This window comes from Tamandua tetradactyla, chromosome 2 (genome assembly GCF_023851605.1).
Source record: "Tamandua tetradactyla isolate mTamTet1 chromosome 2, mTamTet1.pri, whole genome shotgun sequence".
NCBI classification, from domain to species: domain Eukaryota; kingdom Metazoa; phylum Chordata; class Mammalia; order Pilosa; family Myrmecophagidae; genus Tamandua; species Tamandua tetradactyla.
Genome location: NC_135328.1, coordinates 160,870,913 through 160,884,746, shown reverse-complemented (window position 1 = coordinate 160,884,746; position 13,834 = coordinate 160,870,913). Strand labels below are relative to the sequence as shown.

Below are 13,834 nucleotides of genomic sequence, written 5' to 3'. Positions count from 1 at the left end.
GGATTATCTTTAAAAGCATACTTTTCTGGGGTACATACAACTTCAGATCAACACAAAGAATTTCTGATAGGAAGTCTGATAATTCTTACCTCTGTTCCTCTTTTATATAATGTGACTTTTTTATCTCTGTCTACTTTTAATATTTTCTCTTCATCACTGATTTTCAGCAGTTTATTAAGTAAGTCTGCATGGTCATCATGATTTTTTTAGGCGTTTCTTGAATCCACGATTTATAATATTCATTAGCTATGGAAAATTCTTGGACATTATATCCTCAAATAATTTTTATCCTCCTTCTCTTCTCTTTCCAGCATTCCAGTTGCATATATGGTAAACTGATATTGCCCCACAAGTCACTGAAGCACTGTTAACTTTTCAGTTTCTTTCGTATCCTTGCTTAATTTGGAGAGTTTCTGTTTCTGTCTTTAATTTAGCCATTTTTCTCTTATGCAGTGATCCATTGTTTTTCTTCTGTAGTATCTAATGTGTTAATTTCATCCAGTGGAGTTTTTTTGGTTTGTTTGTTTCAGGTATTGTAATTTTTTTTTTTTATCCCTAGTGGTTTGTTTCTTCTTTTTTTTATCTTCAGTTTCTTCCCTTATGTCCGTGTTTTCCTTTAAATCCTTGAGCATTTCTAAACTAGTTTTAGCAGTCTTATTTGTCTACCTCTCATTTCTGGATCCATTTCTGTTCACTGATTTTTCTGTTCATTGTCCACATTTTCCTACTTCTTCACATGTGTAGTAATTTTTTTTTTTCTTCATGGGCAGGCACCGGGAATCGAACCCGGGTCTCCGTCATGGCAGGTGAGAACTCTGCTTGCTGAGCCACCGTGGCCCGCCCCACATGTGTAGTAATTTTTTATTTGATGCTAGGTCTTGTGAATTTTTTTCTTGAATGCTGGGTTTGGTTGTATATTTTTAAAGAGGTAGAATTTTTCTTCTAGGTAAGATACTAGTGAATCCATTTGATTATTTACAGGCTTGTTTTAAAGCTCTTTGGGTGGCAGATCTAGAGTATTCTTTCTGTAACCCACTACTAAGTTACGACTTTTCTGGAGTCTCCCAGAAAAGTACAGTCTCCCATCATCTCTTTACTCTAGCTGGTGCAATTTCAAGAATTCCTGACCTATGTAAACTTTGAAAAGTGCTCAGCTTATAGTTCCCACGAATTGTTCTTCCTGGGAAGTTATTTTTTACAGTCTCATTGAGTTTACCTTATACGTATGCAAATTGATATTCACCCAAAGAGTAAAAAGAACCACTCTCCACATTTTTGAAGTTCTTTCTTTCCAAACTTTGTCTGCCCTGAAAATTCTAGCTGCCTTGGTCTCCTGATGTCTGTCTTCTCAGTTCAGTTTTAATATCATGCTTTGTTTGGTTTCCATCTCCCTACGCTATGGTCTGAAAACTGTATCCAGACAGAAAGCCTCAGCAAGTGTGGAGCTCATCTCTTTTGTTTCCTTTCTTTCAAGAAACCAGAATTCTGTACTGCCTTTTGTCTTGGGTTTGAAAATAATTGTTCCTTGTATTTTGTACTATTTTCTACTTGTTTGTAGTACAAGAATGAGCACAAAACTTGTTACTTGCTCATGGCTGAATGTGTTTGTGCTAAACCTTTAAAGCAGATTCTTGAATTTTTTGTGTATCACTTTAAATAAAATCACCCTAGTTAAAATATGTTAACATGAAGACAAATTTCCTATCGATTAAACACCAATTAAATCTCTGTTATCTTACTCTAATGTAATGGTTGTGCTGTCATTCATCTCAGCAATGAAAAGTTTTTCTTGTCTTTCACTTTGGCATAAGTGTTTTTTCATAATTAATATGAAATACAAATTTATATAATTAATATAATAATAATTCTTATTCTTTTTTTCCCATCAGGCTAGTAATTTAAAGAAAGTCCTTCAAGGAATTATGAGTTATTACCATGAGGTATGGAAGACATGACTTTGTTTAAATACAGAATGCTATGATAATTATATTGGCACTGAAAAACTATGTAGCTTTTTGTTTACAGTGTTTTACTGCATCATAATTGGTCATATTTTTGTCTTATTGCCATTTTTAGTACACTCAAATTTTGTGAAAATAGACATGCATAAACTTAAATATGTTGAATCATAAAGTTGCTTATATATATACATAGTCTTTAAATTATTTCCTCAAACAGAACTACCTTCATTTTTATATGATTTGATTATATGTAGTGCTATAAAATAGTCTTTCTTTTTTTGTTCTCCCTATTATTTATTTATTTTTAATCCATATGCTTTACTCATCTGTCCATTCCATAGATAAAAGGAGCATCAGACACAAGGTTTTCACAATCACATAGTCACATTGTGAATGCTATCATTACACATTTATCTTCAAGAAACATGGCTACTAGAACACAGCTCTACAGTTTCAGGTGCTTCCCTCTAGCCTCTCTAATAACTCTTAAACTAAAAAGGGGGTATCCATATAATGCATAAGAATAACCTCCAGGATAACCTCTTGACTCTGTTTGAAATCTCTCAACCACTGATACTTTATTTTATCTCATTTCTCTCTTCCCCCTTTTGGTCAAGAAGCTTTTCTCAGTCCTTTGATGCTGAGTGCCAGCTTACTGTAGGATTTCTGTCCCATGTTGCCAGGGTGGCTTATACAACCCTGGGAGTCATGTCCCATGTAGAGAGGGGTAGGGGAGTGAGTTGGCTTGCCGAGTTGGTTGAGAGGGAGATAGGCCACATCTGAGTAACAAAAGAGGGTCTCTAGGGTGACTCTTAGCCCTAATCTTAAGTAGGCTTAGCCTATCCTCTGTGGAGATAAGTTTCATATGAACAAATCCCAAGATTGAGGGCTCAAATAATGTAGACTTTCTAATTAAATTTAAGTAGCTTTCAATTAAAGCATTCTCTTATTTTGCCATCTTTCCATTGTAAACAACAGTAAACATATATTGTAAGATTATGCTTGTACAAGTGAATTGGGAAAAATGCTTTTTAAAAGTAGTATTAAATTTACATTAGTACATTACTCTGTTTTTCTCGTTCAGCATCATAAAAAGTTCTATAGCAGGGTTATTTGATATAAGAAAACCCTTTGTCAGGTAGCTTATTGTTTAATGATTGGAAGCTTTTGGTTTGATTTTGCTATTAAGGAATTTTTATTTCTATTAGTAATGTCACACGATTAAACTTGTAATTTCTTCCAAAGAATTTGAAGAATTCTCTGAAAAATTTATCAGTTTATTAATACCTAAAAGTTATTTTTAAGTTTTTTCAGTGCCAGCAAAAAGCTAAAAATACTGAAAGAAAAGGCCAGGAAAGATTATATTTGTTGTTTACTTGTAAAAAAAAATGCCAATTTGTATTGTGATTCTCTAAGAGTTGCTCATTTATCAAGAAATTATGTATATTCTTTGGTTTATAAAGCTGTCATTATTGTATGGAAAAGCATAAGATTTGTCATGGTAGATCAGAAAAGGGCCCCTTAAATGATCCTTTCCCCTGACAGTGGCATCAAAGACTATTTGGAAAGCCATTTTCTCTGCTTTTGGTTGTTTACTCAAAATTTGACAGGTTGTTTGAATATTCTAGTTTTAATCAATTATTCTGTCATTTATTAACTTATCTGAGTCTTTTCTTGAAGTTATTTATAATTTATTTCCCTTGTAATAAATCAAATATAGTTAATCCCATATAGGAATTAGGCTTTAATTTTTTTTCATTTAGCCTACCTAAATGAGTAATCTAAATTTATTGTTTTGATACTTCAGTTTTTAGGGCAGCAGATTTCTGAAGAACTTATTCCTGATTTAAACAAAATAACTGAATGTACAAATCCTGTTGAACTTGGGAGGTTGCTCCAGCTTATTTTAGGTTGTGCGGTCAACTGTGAAAAGAAGCAAGGTAAGTGAATTTCAATCATTTAAGGATATCTATTTTCTAGAAACAACCTACGTTGCCATATAGAATAGCATGAGAATAGCTGTTATACTTGGCGGACAGTTCCCTGAAATGTAAGCCAGAAGAAATGAATTCAGGTAACATCTTCCATTAAAAAGCCACATATCTGAAATATCCCATTTGAACCTGATTTCTGTGATTTTTATTCAGTGGTTAAAATGCAGGTATTTTAATTCATAACTCAGTTTAATTTATATATTCAGTGCTTGGTATATAATAGGTATTCAATGAAAAATTTCACTTATTGATTTGATACATTATCTATTTCATATGTGACATAAAATCTTAAGTATAAAATTTTTTATAAATAAATATGCAGCTATTAAATTGTAAATTCAGCCTTCTTCAAATGATATTTCTTTCTTTTAAAGATAATACCTATCCAATGTATCCTTCAAATAACCTGTCTGATATAAAAGGAATTTGGATCATTATATTGGTATATCCAAATATAGCGACCTATGTGTTGCAGGGTACAAAAAAAAATTAATTTTGGTTGCATGTAAAAAATTAAATTATGAACTGAACAGACTTAGCTTTGCTTCCCTCAAGGTTGACATCATTCCAGGTGGTGAGATTATTGATGCTGATGTTATTTGTACGATTTGGTCAAAATTGGTCTTAGTACATCACCTTTAAAACAGAAAGCTGGGTGCTTAAGTTTGCAAAATACTTCAAGCCAGCACCTTAGAAAACATTAATGTCTTCTAATTAATTAGATAAATTAATTAGATTAATGTCAGATGCATATGAGAGGATAAATTCAATAAGAACACAATTCAGAAAGAAAAATAAAATACATGGAACTGATTGTAATTTATCAGTGAAAAAATGGAAAGAATTTGATATCAGGAAATTTTAATATTAATCCCCTCTATTATTAACTTGCTGCTGTTTTTTTTAGTGCAAGGCAATACTTCTCCATAGGCTTTTACTTTTCACATATAGATGCCAAAGATTTATATATTGAATTTTTTATAAAAGTGAAGGATAGGGGTGTGAGGGTAGTTCAGTGGTACAGTTCTCGCCTTCTATGCTGGAGACTTGGGTTCAATTCCCAGCCCGTGCATTTCCCAAAATAAACAAACAAAGAAACCAATAAAACCAAACGATTCAGTAAATGGTGCTGCAATAATAGGATACTCACATGGAAAAAAGAATGAAATGTGACTCCACCATACAACACACTAAAAAAAAATAAAGGGAAGGACATTGCTCATAGAAAGTTAAAACTGCCTTAAATGTTTACAAATTGACAACTACTAATTCATTTATAAATCTAGTGATTTTCTATTAAAATTGTGATTGTTTTATTTTTTCTGTTAATGCTTTGTTTTCTGTTTCTTCCTACTGGTTATTTGTAACTTCTTTTTCCTTGACTAATCTTACCAGATGTATCAGTGTTATTAGTCTTTCTTTCAAAGAACCAAGTTTTGGCTTTGCTTGAATTTTTTTTTTCCTCTATTTAATTTTATCTTTTATCTTGTTCCTCTATTTTCTTGTGAATTAATCAGCTGCTCCTTATACTGTCTTACACTGGACATAGTTCTTTAATTTTTAGCCATCCTTTTTTCCTACTATGAAATGTTAAGCTATAATTTTCCCTTAAATTAATATTTTTGTTGCATCCTATGAATTTTTATGTGATATGTAGTATTTTCACACTACAGCTGTAAGCATTACTTAGCAATTTTATCCTCATATTTTTAAAAGAATTTTTGGTTCCTGGATATATAACCAAAACATTAGCAAGTAGTAAATATAAGAAAATTTCCTTGCGTTTTCAGGATTATCTAATTGAGTTTATCTATGGAGGTGTATGGGGGTTCTCAGTATTTAGTAGAAAAAAATAACCTATCAGTTTTTTAATTTAAATAAAGAAACACACACACCTATCTAGGATATGAAACAGCTTTCACACCTTTGTATTTTGAAGTAGGATATCAAAATGATTCCAAAGTACTACAACAATCTCAGTCTTGAAAGAATGAACTAGTATGGATAACAGCACTTTTATCTTGGTGGGGAAGAAAGTTTATTTTTAGCAAGGGTTTCAGCAGATGTGAAATACTCCATTATCAGAAAACCCAAATAAAGGAATCCATCCATTTCGTGTCCCTTCTCTAATTAGTTCTCCCCTACCCCCACTTGGCAGTCAGGTGTATACCAGAATATATCTGAATCTATTTTCAGTTCTTGGGTTCACAATTAAAAGGATTTAAAGAACTTTTAGAAGTTTCTCAAATGAATAATTAAAATTATAAAAGTATTAGAAAATAAATCCTTAGAATTTTTGGAAAATTGTTCAGCTGGAGAACAGACAGTCTAAGTGGATTTAAATTTTAAAATATATGAAGGACTCTTTCTCATGGTTCCTTATTTCTCATTGAGATGTATTTACCTTACTTTAGTGCATATGTGTTTGTGGTAAGGTATAAGCATCTCCATACAGTGAGAGTTAGTGAGTGCTTGAACAGGTTTTAAAAGGAAGCTGTATAATTCTCTTGTCTGAAACCTTTTCTAGAATGAACTAAGTAGGTAATAAAATGAAACTTTCTAGGCCTAAGATTTTAGAAATTCACTTAATGTTTTTGAATCCGTCCAGTAATATTTAACAAGAATATTTTAAGAAGAAATAAGGGAAGAAATTGTAATTAATTTAAGATTGTGTTTTTTCCTCCTTCGCTTCCTTATAAGAAAACTAGAGGTTTCCTTCTTTAGGAAAAAGAAAGCATATAAAAATAAATATATATATAAATATTTTCTGTACTGCTTATTTGTTTTCAGTGGATATATTTGTTTTAGTATCAAATAATGTAGTTATGTAAAGAATTAACTGTAGTAAATAAATTTTTCTACTCTTAGTTCGATGGGTAAGGTACTATGAGTAAAGAGATTTTTTCAGATTTTTTTTTTTAAATCATAGAACATATTCAAAATATAATGACCTTGGAAGAGTCTGTTCAGCATGTAGTTATGACTGCTATTCAAGAGGTAAGTCATATCATGTTAACAAACCTAATTATGTAAAACTTTTCACATAAAGTTTATGGGTATACATTTTTACTTGCATAAACTTCCTTTCAGAGCAGTTTTGCTTATCTTTAGCTAAAGTATCATCTTTTTACAAAATATCTTAAAAGACCTTTTAAGCTAATTTTGTTATCTTTATTTTAAAAACTAGTTGATAAATTATCAAATTTCCTTAAATAACTTCTAAGTAGGATAAACAACTTCTGCATATATGGTTTTCTTTATTTTTAATTTCTTCTCTTTTTCTGCCAGTAAGAACAATCTTTCCTGAGATTTCAAAGCTGCATATATTTCAGTTGAAGTTTCAGAACATTAGATCTGTCAGGAAATGTGGTGATACTTAGGTTTTGGAACTAAGTAACTTGGGTTCAAGCAAATCTACCTAAGTGGAGCCAGAAGATTTCAGAGTACCTGCAGCATTGTACTGATTCTTAAATTCAGGTTAAAAAAAACAGGGATGCCATGGAGTGCAGAGAAGACCTGAAGGAAAATAGGTGAAGGATTAATGAGAAAAAGCAAAATTCAGTAGGTATTATTTAGAGAGTGACATCATATAGGACTTTAGTAATTTATGTACTCTGGGTTTGCATTGTTGGTTTGAATTCAAAGCCATGCCTATAAATAAATCTGTGTTTCAGATGCAAAAAATTATTTCACAGGATTGTTTTCTGTCATTATAACTCCTAAATTTTAAGGTGACTTCTCAAATTAGGAATTTTTGCCACATCTTCAAAAGTTGTAACTTAAAAGTGTTAATATATATGTTGTGAGGAAATCATTTTTGTATTATTCAATGTGTTCAATTTTATAAAGTAATTCATCTTCTAAAACTTGGTTTTTAATTTTTTTGTACAAAAGTATTTTAAATGTATATATTTAGAAGACAATTTACTTATAATGTATTCAATAAAATAATGCTTGAATATTGTTATTGACCTTAAACCTCTAATAAAATTTTTATTTAAAAAGTATGCTAGGGGTCATCAAGTTAAGGCAAGAAATTTTACTGTAGAAACATCGCATTATTGTATTAAATTTAACTATTCTAATTCCTAGTTGATGAGTAAAGAAACAATGAGCTCTCCTACAAATGATGATGGTGGAGAATTAGAGCAACAGGTAAGTGTTTCAGTATGTGAAAAAAATGTTGAAAATGATATATACAGTTCCTTTGCCAATTACTATCATATGGCTTACATAGCAGAGCATATACAAAAGTATTTTCTTCCATGAAATTTGCATCATTTATTTTGCTGTACAGATGCACTTAAATGTTATGTTTATATTCCTTCCTGAAAGCAAATGGTATATTGGTCCCCAGAGATTTTGTGATCATGTTGGAAGAGTTGAGTAGCTTTGAAGTTTCCTTCTCACATTTGTGATACCTATTTAGCCGATGCTCTGGGGTTAAACAATTACATAGTAGACAATTAAAGAAAAACTAAACTGACTTTTAATTTATCCATTAAGGTAATATAATTTTTGTCACTATCATTTCTTCTGCTATTGAAGAAATAACTTAAAGACCCTATACTCAAGGTTCCTTTCCCTGGTTCTAGTACATGACTGTATTACAAGAGGGGAAAAGCTTTCTCCTATGAATAACCCCATCTGAAATATAGAGGAAGGTGGGCAAAGAGAGGCAAATGTATCAGATATTTTGATTGTCATTGATATGTTGAACATCATTTTCTTCATGAGTGTCACCAGATACCTCAAGAAGTATTTTAAATTTTAAAAGTTTTCAATAAATAATTTGTTTTAATTTAAACATGCTGTATTCTTTCAAAACTTTTTCTTTGCTGAAATTAAATTATGCCCCCCCAATATTTTTTTGTTTAAATATTTCACATGAATTTATATAAAATTTTTTCTGTGGGACACTTTAAATAGGGTTATATAAATATTTATGCAAAGACAAGTTCAGGCTCTTTAGTTAATAGGTAGATTTTAAAAAGTAATCTCCAATATCAGTATATATGTGTGTAGTGAGAAAAGTATGTTTTTCAATTTGTGTCAGATGGTTTACTACAAATTAGGACATTTTATATTACAGCTTAAAAGGGCCTTGGAAGAACTTCAGGAAGCACTAGCAGAAAAAGAAGAGTTGAGACAAAGATGCCAAGAACTAGATATGCAGGTGCGGAAAAGAAGCCTGATCTGAAAAAAATTCTCTTCTAGTGTATAAATGTTTTTTATTTTAACTGATAAGTAAACTGTTTTGGAGGTTGGGTTTCATTTCATGATGAGTTCATTAAAAGGATTTGTTATAGGTTCGGATATTCAAACATGAGTTTCATAATTATTTTTCTCTGAAAGTTGGATATTGATAACCTAACTACTCCCTTCTGCCAAAAGAAATATTTTGAGAAAATAAGTCTGTTGATGGTAGAATTTCAACTGGTAAGATAATGCCTCAATTTTCTCTTTAGTAAAAAGAGGAAATTAAAGTATGTAATTCATAGTGTGTTTGTAGGTATTAAATGATGTAATTCATGAAAATATTTAGAAATGTCTGACACTCAATAAACAGATGTGTTCTCCTTCTCTACCCTCTTTTCTTCCCTTCCTCTGTCCTCTCCTCCTTTCTCTCTCTCCCATATACACATATCTGTAGAGAGAAGTTATATATGCACATGTTCATATACATATACATGTCAGCAAAATAAACGTTCTTGGTATGAGTGGCAATAGTCAGTTGTTAAGGGGTCCCCTGTCAAACCAGACTACCTAGATCCAGAAGGTGGCCAGGTTACTAGCTGGTTGTTTGCTCTTAGGCAGATTACTTAATTTCTTTGCACTATATTTTCTCTTTTGAGAAGTGAAGTAATGATAATGTATATCTTCCAGAATTGCTGTGAACATTAAATGAGTTAATATAGCTGAAGCACTCACACCAGGGTCTGGCACATAGCACTATGTATGTGTTTTGTTTGATTTTTTTGGCATGGGCAGGCTCCAGGAATCCTAACCCAGGTCTCTGGCATGGCAGGCAGGAATTCTGCCACTGAGCCACTGTAGCATCATCCTATATATATGTTTTATAGTGTGTATGTGTGTGTTGTCTTGAAAAAAGTATGCAAAAAGTTTAATATGCCTACATAATATGCTGTGTATACCCCCCCTTTTTTTTCAAATAATGAACTAAATAGTTGACCTTCTGAAAAGTGTGAGGACATGGAAGTAGGGTTGTGCATTATTTTTGCTAGATAATGCTAGTAAATATCTAGAATGATAAAGCTAAGTAGTGAATGTGTCTAACCCTTAGAGGTTTGCAAATAAGGAAACAGTGCCATCTAGAAGTGATTTCTGCAGTGTCACTTGGCTACATAGGACACTGGCAATACTAGAATCCAGGTCCTTGAAATCCAGTCATCTGTATTTAAACAAAGAAAATACCTCAAATATAGGGGAAATTCTACCTGTTCTCCTATGCATCTATTCCAGACATACTCATCTCTGCACATGAGAGATGTGTTTCTTTCAAATTGGGATCATATGAATCCTCCAGAATATTTCAGATGGAGAACAAATGATTAATTCAGATATCAGCCACCACATGTAGGATCTCTGTACAGTTTTATGAGAAATTCTTATTCATTAAAGAATAAAAAATTCTATGTTCAAGATTTAAGTGTTTGTCATATATAATGAAGATAATGTGATCTCATAGTTTTAGTTAAAAGTACAGAAATCCCAAAATTTGGGATTTTAATTCCAGTATTAGAATATAAGCGTTAACCTTCAATTATCTGCACAGATAAATTTGTTATATAGAATCAAGAACAAAATTTTCCCAGGAGTATAGGATATATCTCCCACCATCCTGGGATAAGAAACATAGTGCAACTTAAGAAATCAGAGCATAGTACGGATATTGTAAAAAGATTGCACATTATTTCAACTGATCTCCATTCCTTCTGCCAACATTCACAAAGCTATAGTCTCATATCGAGAGAAAATAGTCCCAAATATGGCTTAGAGGAGAAGATATACTGGATATCAGAAACAGTCGAGAAAGGGTGGCCAAGATGTCAGCCACTGCATTGGAACAGATAACATTTCTCAGCTGAAAAGCATGAACAAGATGAAAAGAAAAATGGCATTCCATCTATGTAGACATATTACAGATTAAACCCAAAAGTTAGAAGACAAGAGAGCATGTAAGAGACAATAGCCCAACTTAGAAAACAACTTTTGCTTCTTATTGAATAACAGTTTCATAAAAACCCATTAGTAAAGCAGAATAGATGATAAAACAACAAAATGAGATTTCAAAGGAGATTAAAGATGTATAGAAACATTGAGATCCTAAAACAACAATATTGTAGTACTAATAAAATAGAAATAGGCAGAAACAGAAGAGACTTAGCTGAAAATCAGGTGACTAACAAAGGAATGATTCAAGATGTCACAATGAATGTAAATGAAAAGTATAAAGAGAGTGGAAAAGTAGATATTCACATGCAGAAGAATGATGTTAGACCCTTTATGTCATATACAAAAATCAACTCAAAATGATCGACAACCTAAATATCAGAGCTAAAATTATGAAACTTTTAGAAGATAACATAAGGGGAAAACTTCATGACTTGAGATTCAGAAGTGGATTTTTAGATACAACACCAACAATACAAGTAACAAAAGAAACAATAGATAGTTTGATTTCATCAAAATTAAAAACTTCTGTGCATCAAAGGAAATTATCAAGAAAGTGAAAAGACAGCCTCCATAATCAGAGAAGAGAGTTTGAAACTGCGTATCAGATAAGGGCTTAATATCCGCAATATATAAAGAACTTTTATAGTACAACCAAAAAAAGACAACCTAATTTAAAAATGGACAAAGGTCATGAATAGACATTTCTCCAAAGAAGATACATAGATAGCCAATAAACACATGAAAAGATGCTCAACATCATTAGTTCTTAGGGAAATGCAAATCACACCCACAGTAGAGATAACCACTTCACACCCGCAAAGATGGCTATTATTTAAAAAATGGAAAATAAGTGTCGGAGATAAATTGGAACTCTTAGTATATTCTTGGTGGAAGTGTAGAATGGTGCAGCTCCTGTGGAAATCAACTGTGCTAAATGTTGGATTAATGACAATATGTGGGTGTTTACAGAGACCAACATATATGTGCATATATTCATACATATCTTTAAAAAATATGAAGGGATTGGGTGGGCAATGGTGGTACAGTGGCAGAGTTCTTGTCTGCCATGCCTGAGACCCAGGTTCGATTCCCAGTGCCTGCCCATGCAAAAAAAAAGATAAAGGGATCTGAGTAACAGAACACAACTAAGAAATATGAGACTTCAAAATGAATTGAAGGTGAATATTGAAAGAGCATACCGTGTTCCAGAAAAAACTAGTTTCGAAGACAAAAATAATGTTTGAGACCAGCCTTATCCTAGTTAAACTATTGTACTTGAAGCATAAAAGACAAATAACTCCTTAGACATTCAGGTAGAAAAGGTGTATTGCCCATAAAATTGAAAATTAGACTCCATCTACTACTTTAATGCCAGAAATACCTACAGAAAAGTGAGGCAGAGAAACAGTATTAAACCCAGATGAAAAGCTCAGATGAGCCCATCTTAAAACTACTTGTTGACACAATTCAGCTAGTAAAAATATTAATCCCCCCCAAAAAACAATGTATATTCTGTGGTGCGAGATCTGGTGTTGAAACTTGAATCCATTTACATGGTTAAGCCTGAATCCGAATTAGTGTTGAGACAACTGAAATTCTAATTCTTCAGTTCCTCCTAAGAAGTTAGGAGGAAGACCTGGGTATATGTAATTGGAAAAAAAACAAAAAAAACAAAAAAACTCCACATGTGGTTTTGATGTGAAGTTTCAAGAACCTTTGATATCATGTTCCAGCCTAAAAGATTATGGAGACTTAGGGCAAGCAACTCATAGCCAGTGGCTTTTAATTTCTGCCTCTTCCAATTATTTTTTATAACACCTACTTAGTAGCTAGATTTCCTTTACTTACTGCATTAGTAGTGGCCCATTACTCCTGCTTATAGTGTGTTAGAGAAAAAACATTCCTGATCATCACTGTACAAGTTCATATTCTAAGGCATTGGTTTTCAAACTGTAATGTGCCTGAGAATCATGTGGGACTCCTAAAGAAGTTCATATTTTTTTTAAGTAAGTAAACATGACAAAATGTTAATGATTAATGCTGAGTGGTATTAAGAAAAAAAAGGGTTTTTTTTGAACTTTTCTATATCTTAAATAGCTCAGAAAGATAGAGAGGGACAGAGGCATGTGTAGCACCAATCCCTAAAATATATATTTCTGGAGAGCTTGTTAAAGATGTCTAGAACCCCACTGCCAGAGATTCCAAGTCATGGATCTGGGGTGGGTCCAAGATATTTGTCTAACAACACCCCACCCCCACCCCTATCCCCTGACTCCTTGCCACACGTCTCTGATGAAGGCAGCTCTGGAACCATACTTTGAAAAATACTATCACTCAACAGCATGCTAAAACACTAATTTTTTTCTTCATCCTCTTCTTAGAGAATTCATACCCACTTTTGAAGACTGAAGGCAGTTACTTTCTAACAGTTCTTTTATGATAGCCCCTACCATCAAGCTAGAATTAGATAGACTGCTTTGTGCCCCCCATCACCACCCTTTAGTGTGCTTCTATCAATGCACCTTGAACATTTTCCTTTTATTTATTTTATTTTATTTAGGGAAGGAAGGAAGAAAAAGAGAGGAAAGAAGAGAGAGGAGGGGGAGAAGTAGTGGGGGAGGACGGAGAGTAATGTGGGCAGAATGAGTTTCCAAATGAGTTGCTCTGGATAATAGGCCCAGA

At 32.5% G+C, this 13,834-nt stretch overlaps 1 protein-coding gene across 1 annotated transcript in view; it reads left to right on the top strand.

Annotated features, from left to right (window-relative positions):
• Positions 1 to 13,834, top strand: part of HOOK1 (hook microtubule tethering protein 1) — an 86,758-nt gene that overhangs the window by 24,859 nt on the left and 48,065 nt on the right. Inside the window, exons 4-8 of the mRNA XM_077149476.1 lie at positions 1,890 to 1,940; positions 3,769 to 3,901; positions 6,885 to 6,952; positions 8,048 to 8,110; positions 9,048 to 9,131. Of these exons, the coding sequence (XP_077005591.1) occupies positions 1,890 to 1,940; positions 3,769 to 3,901; positions 6,885 to 6,952; positions 8,048 to 8,110; positions 9,048 to 9,131 (399 nt within the window). The remainder of the gene's footprint in view (positions 1 to 1,889; positions 1,941 to 3,768; positions 3,902 to 6,884; positions 6,953 to 8,047; positions 8,111 to 9,047; positions 9,132 to 13,834) is intronic.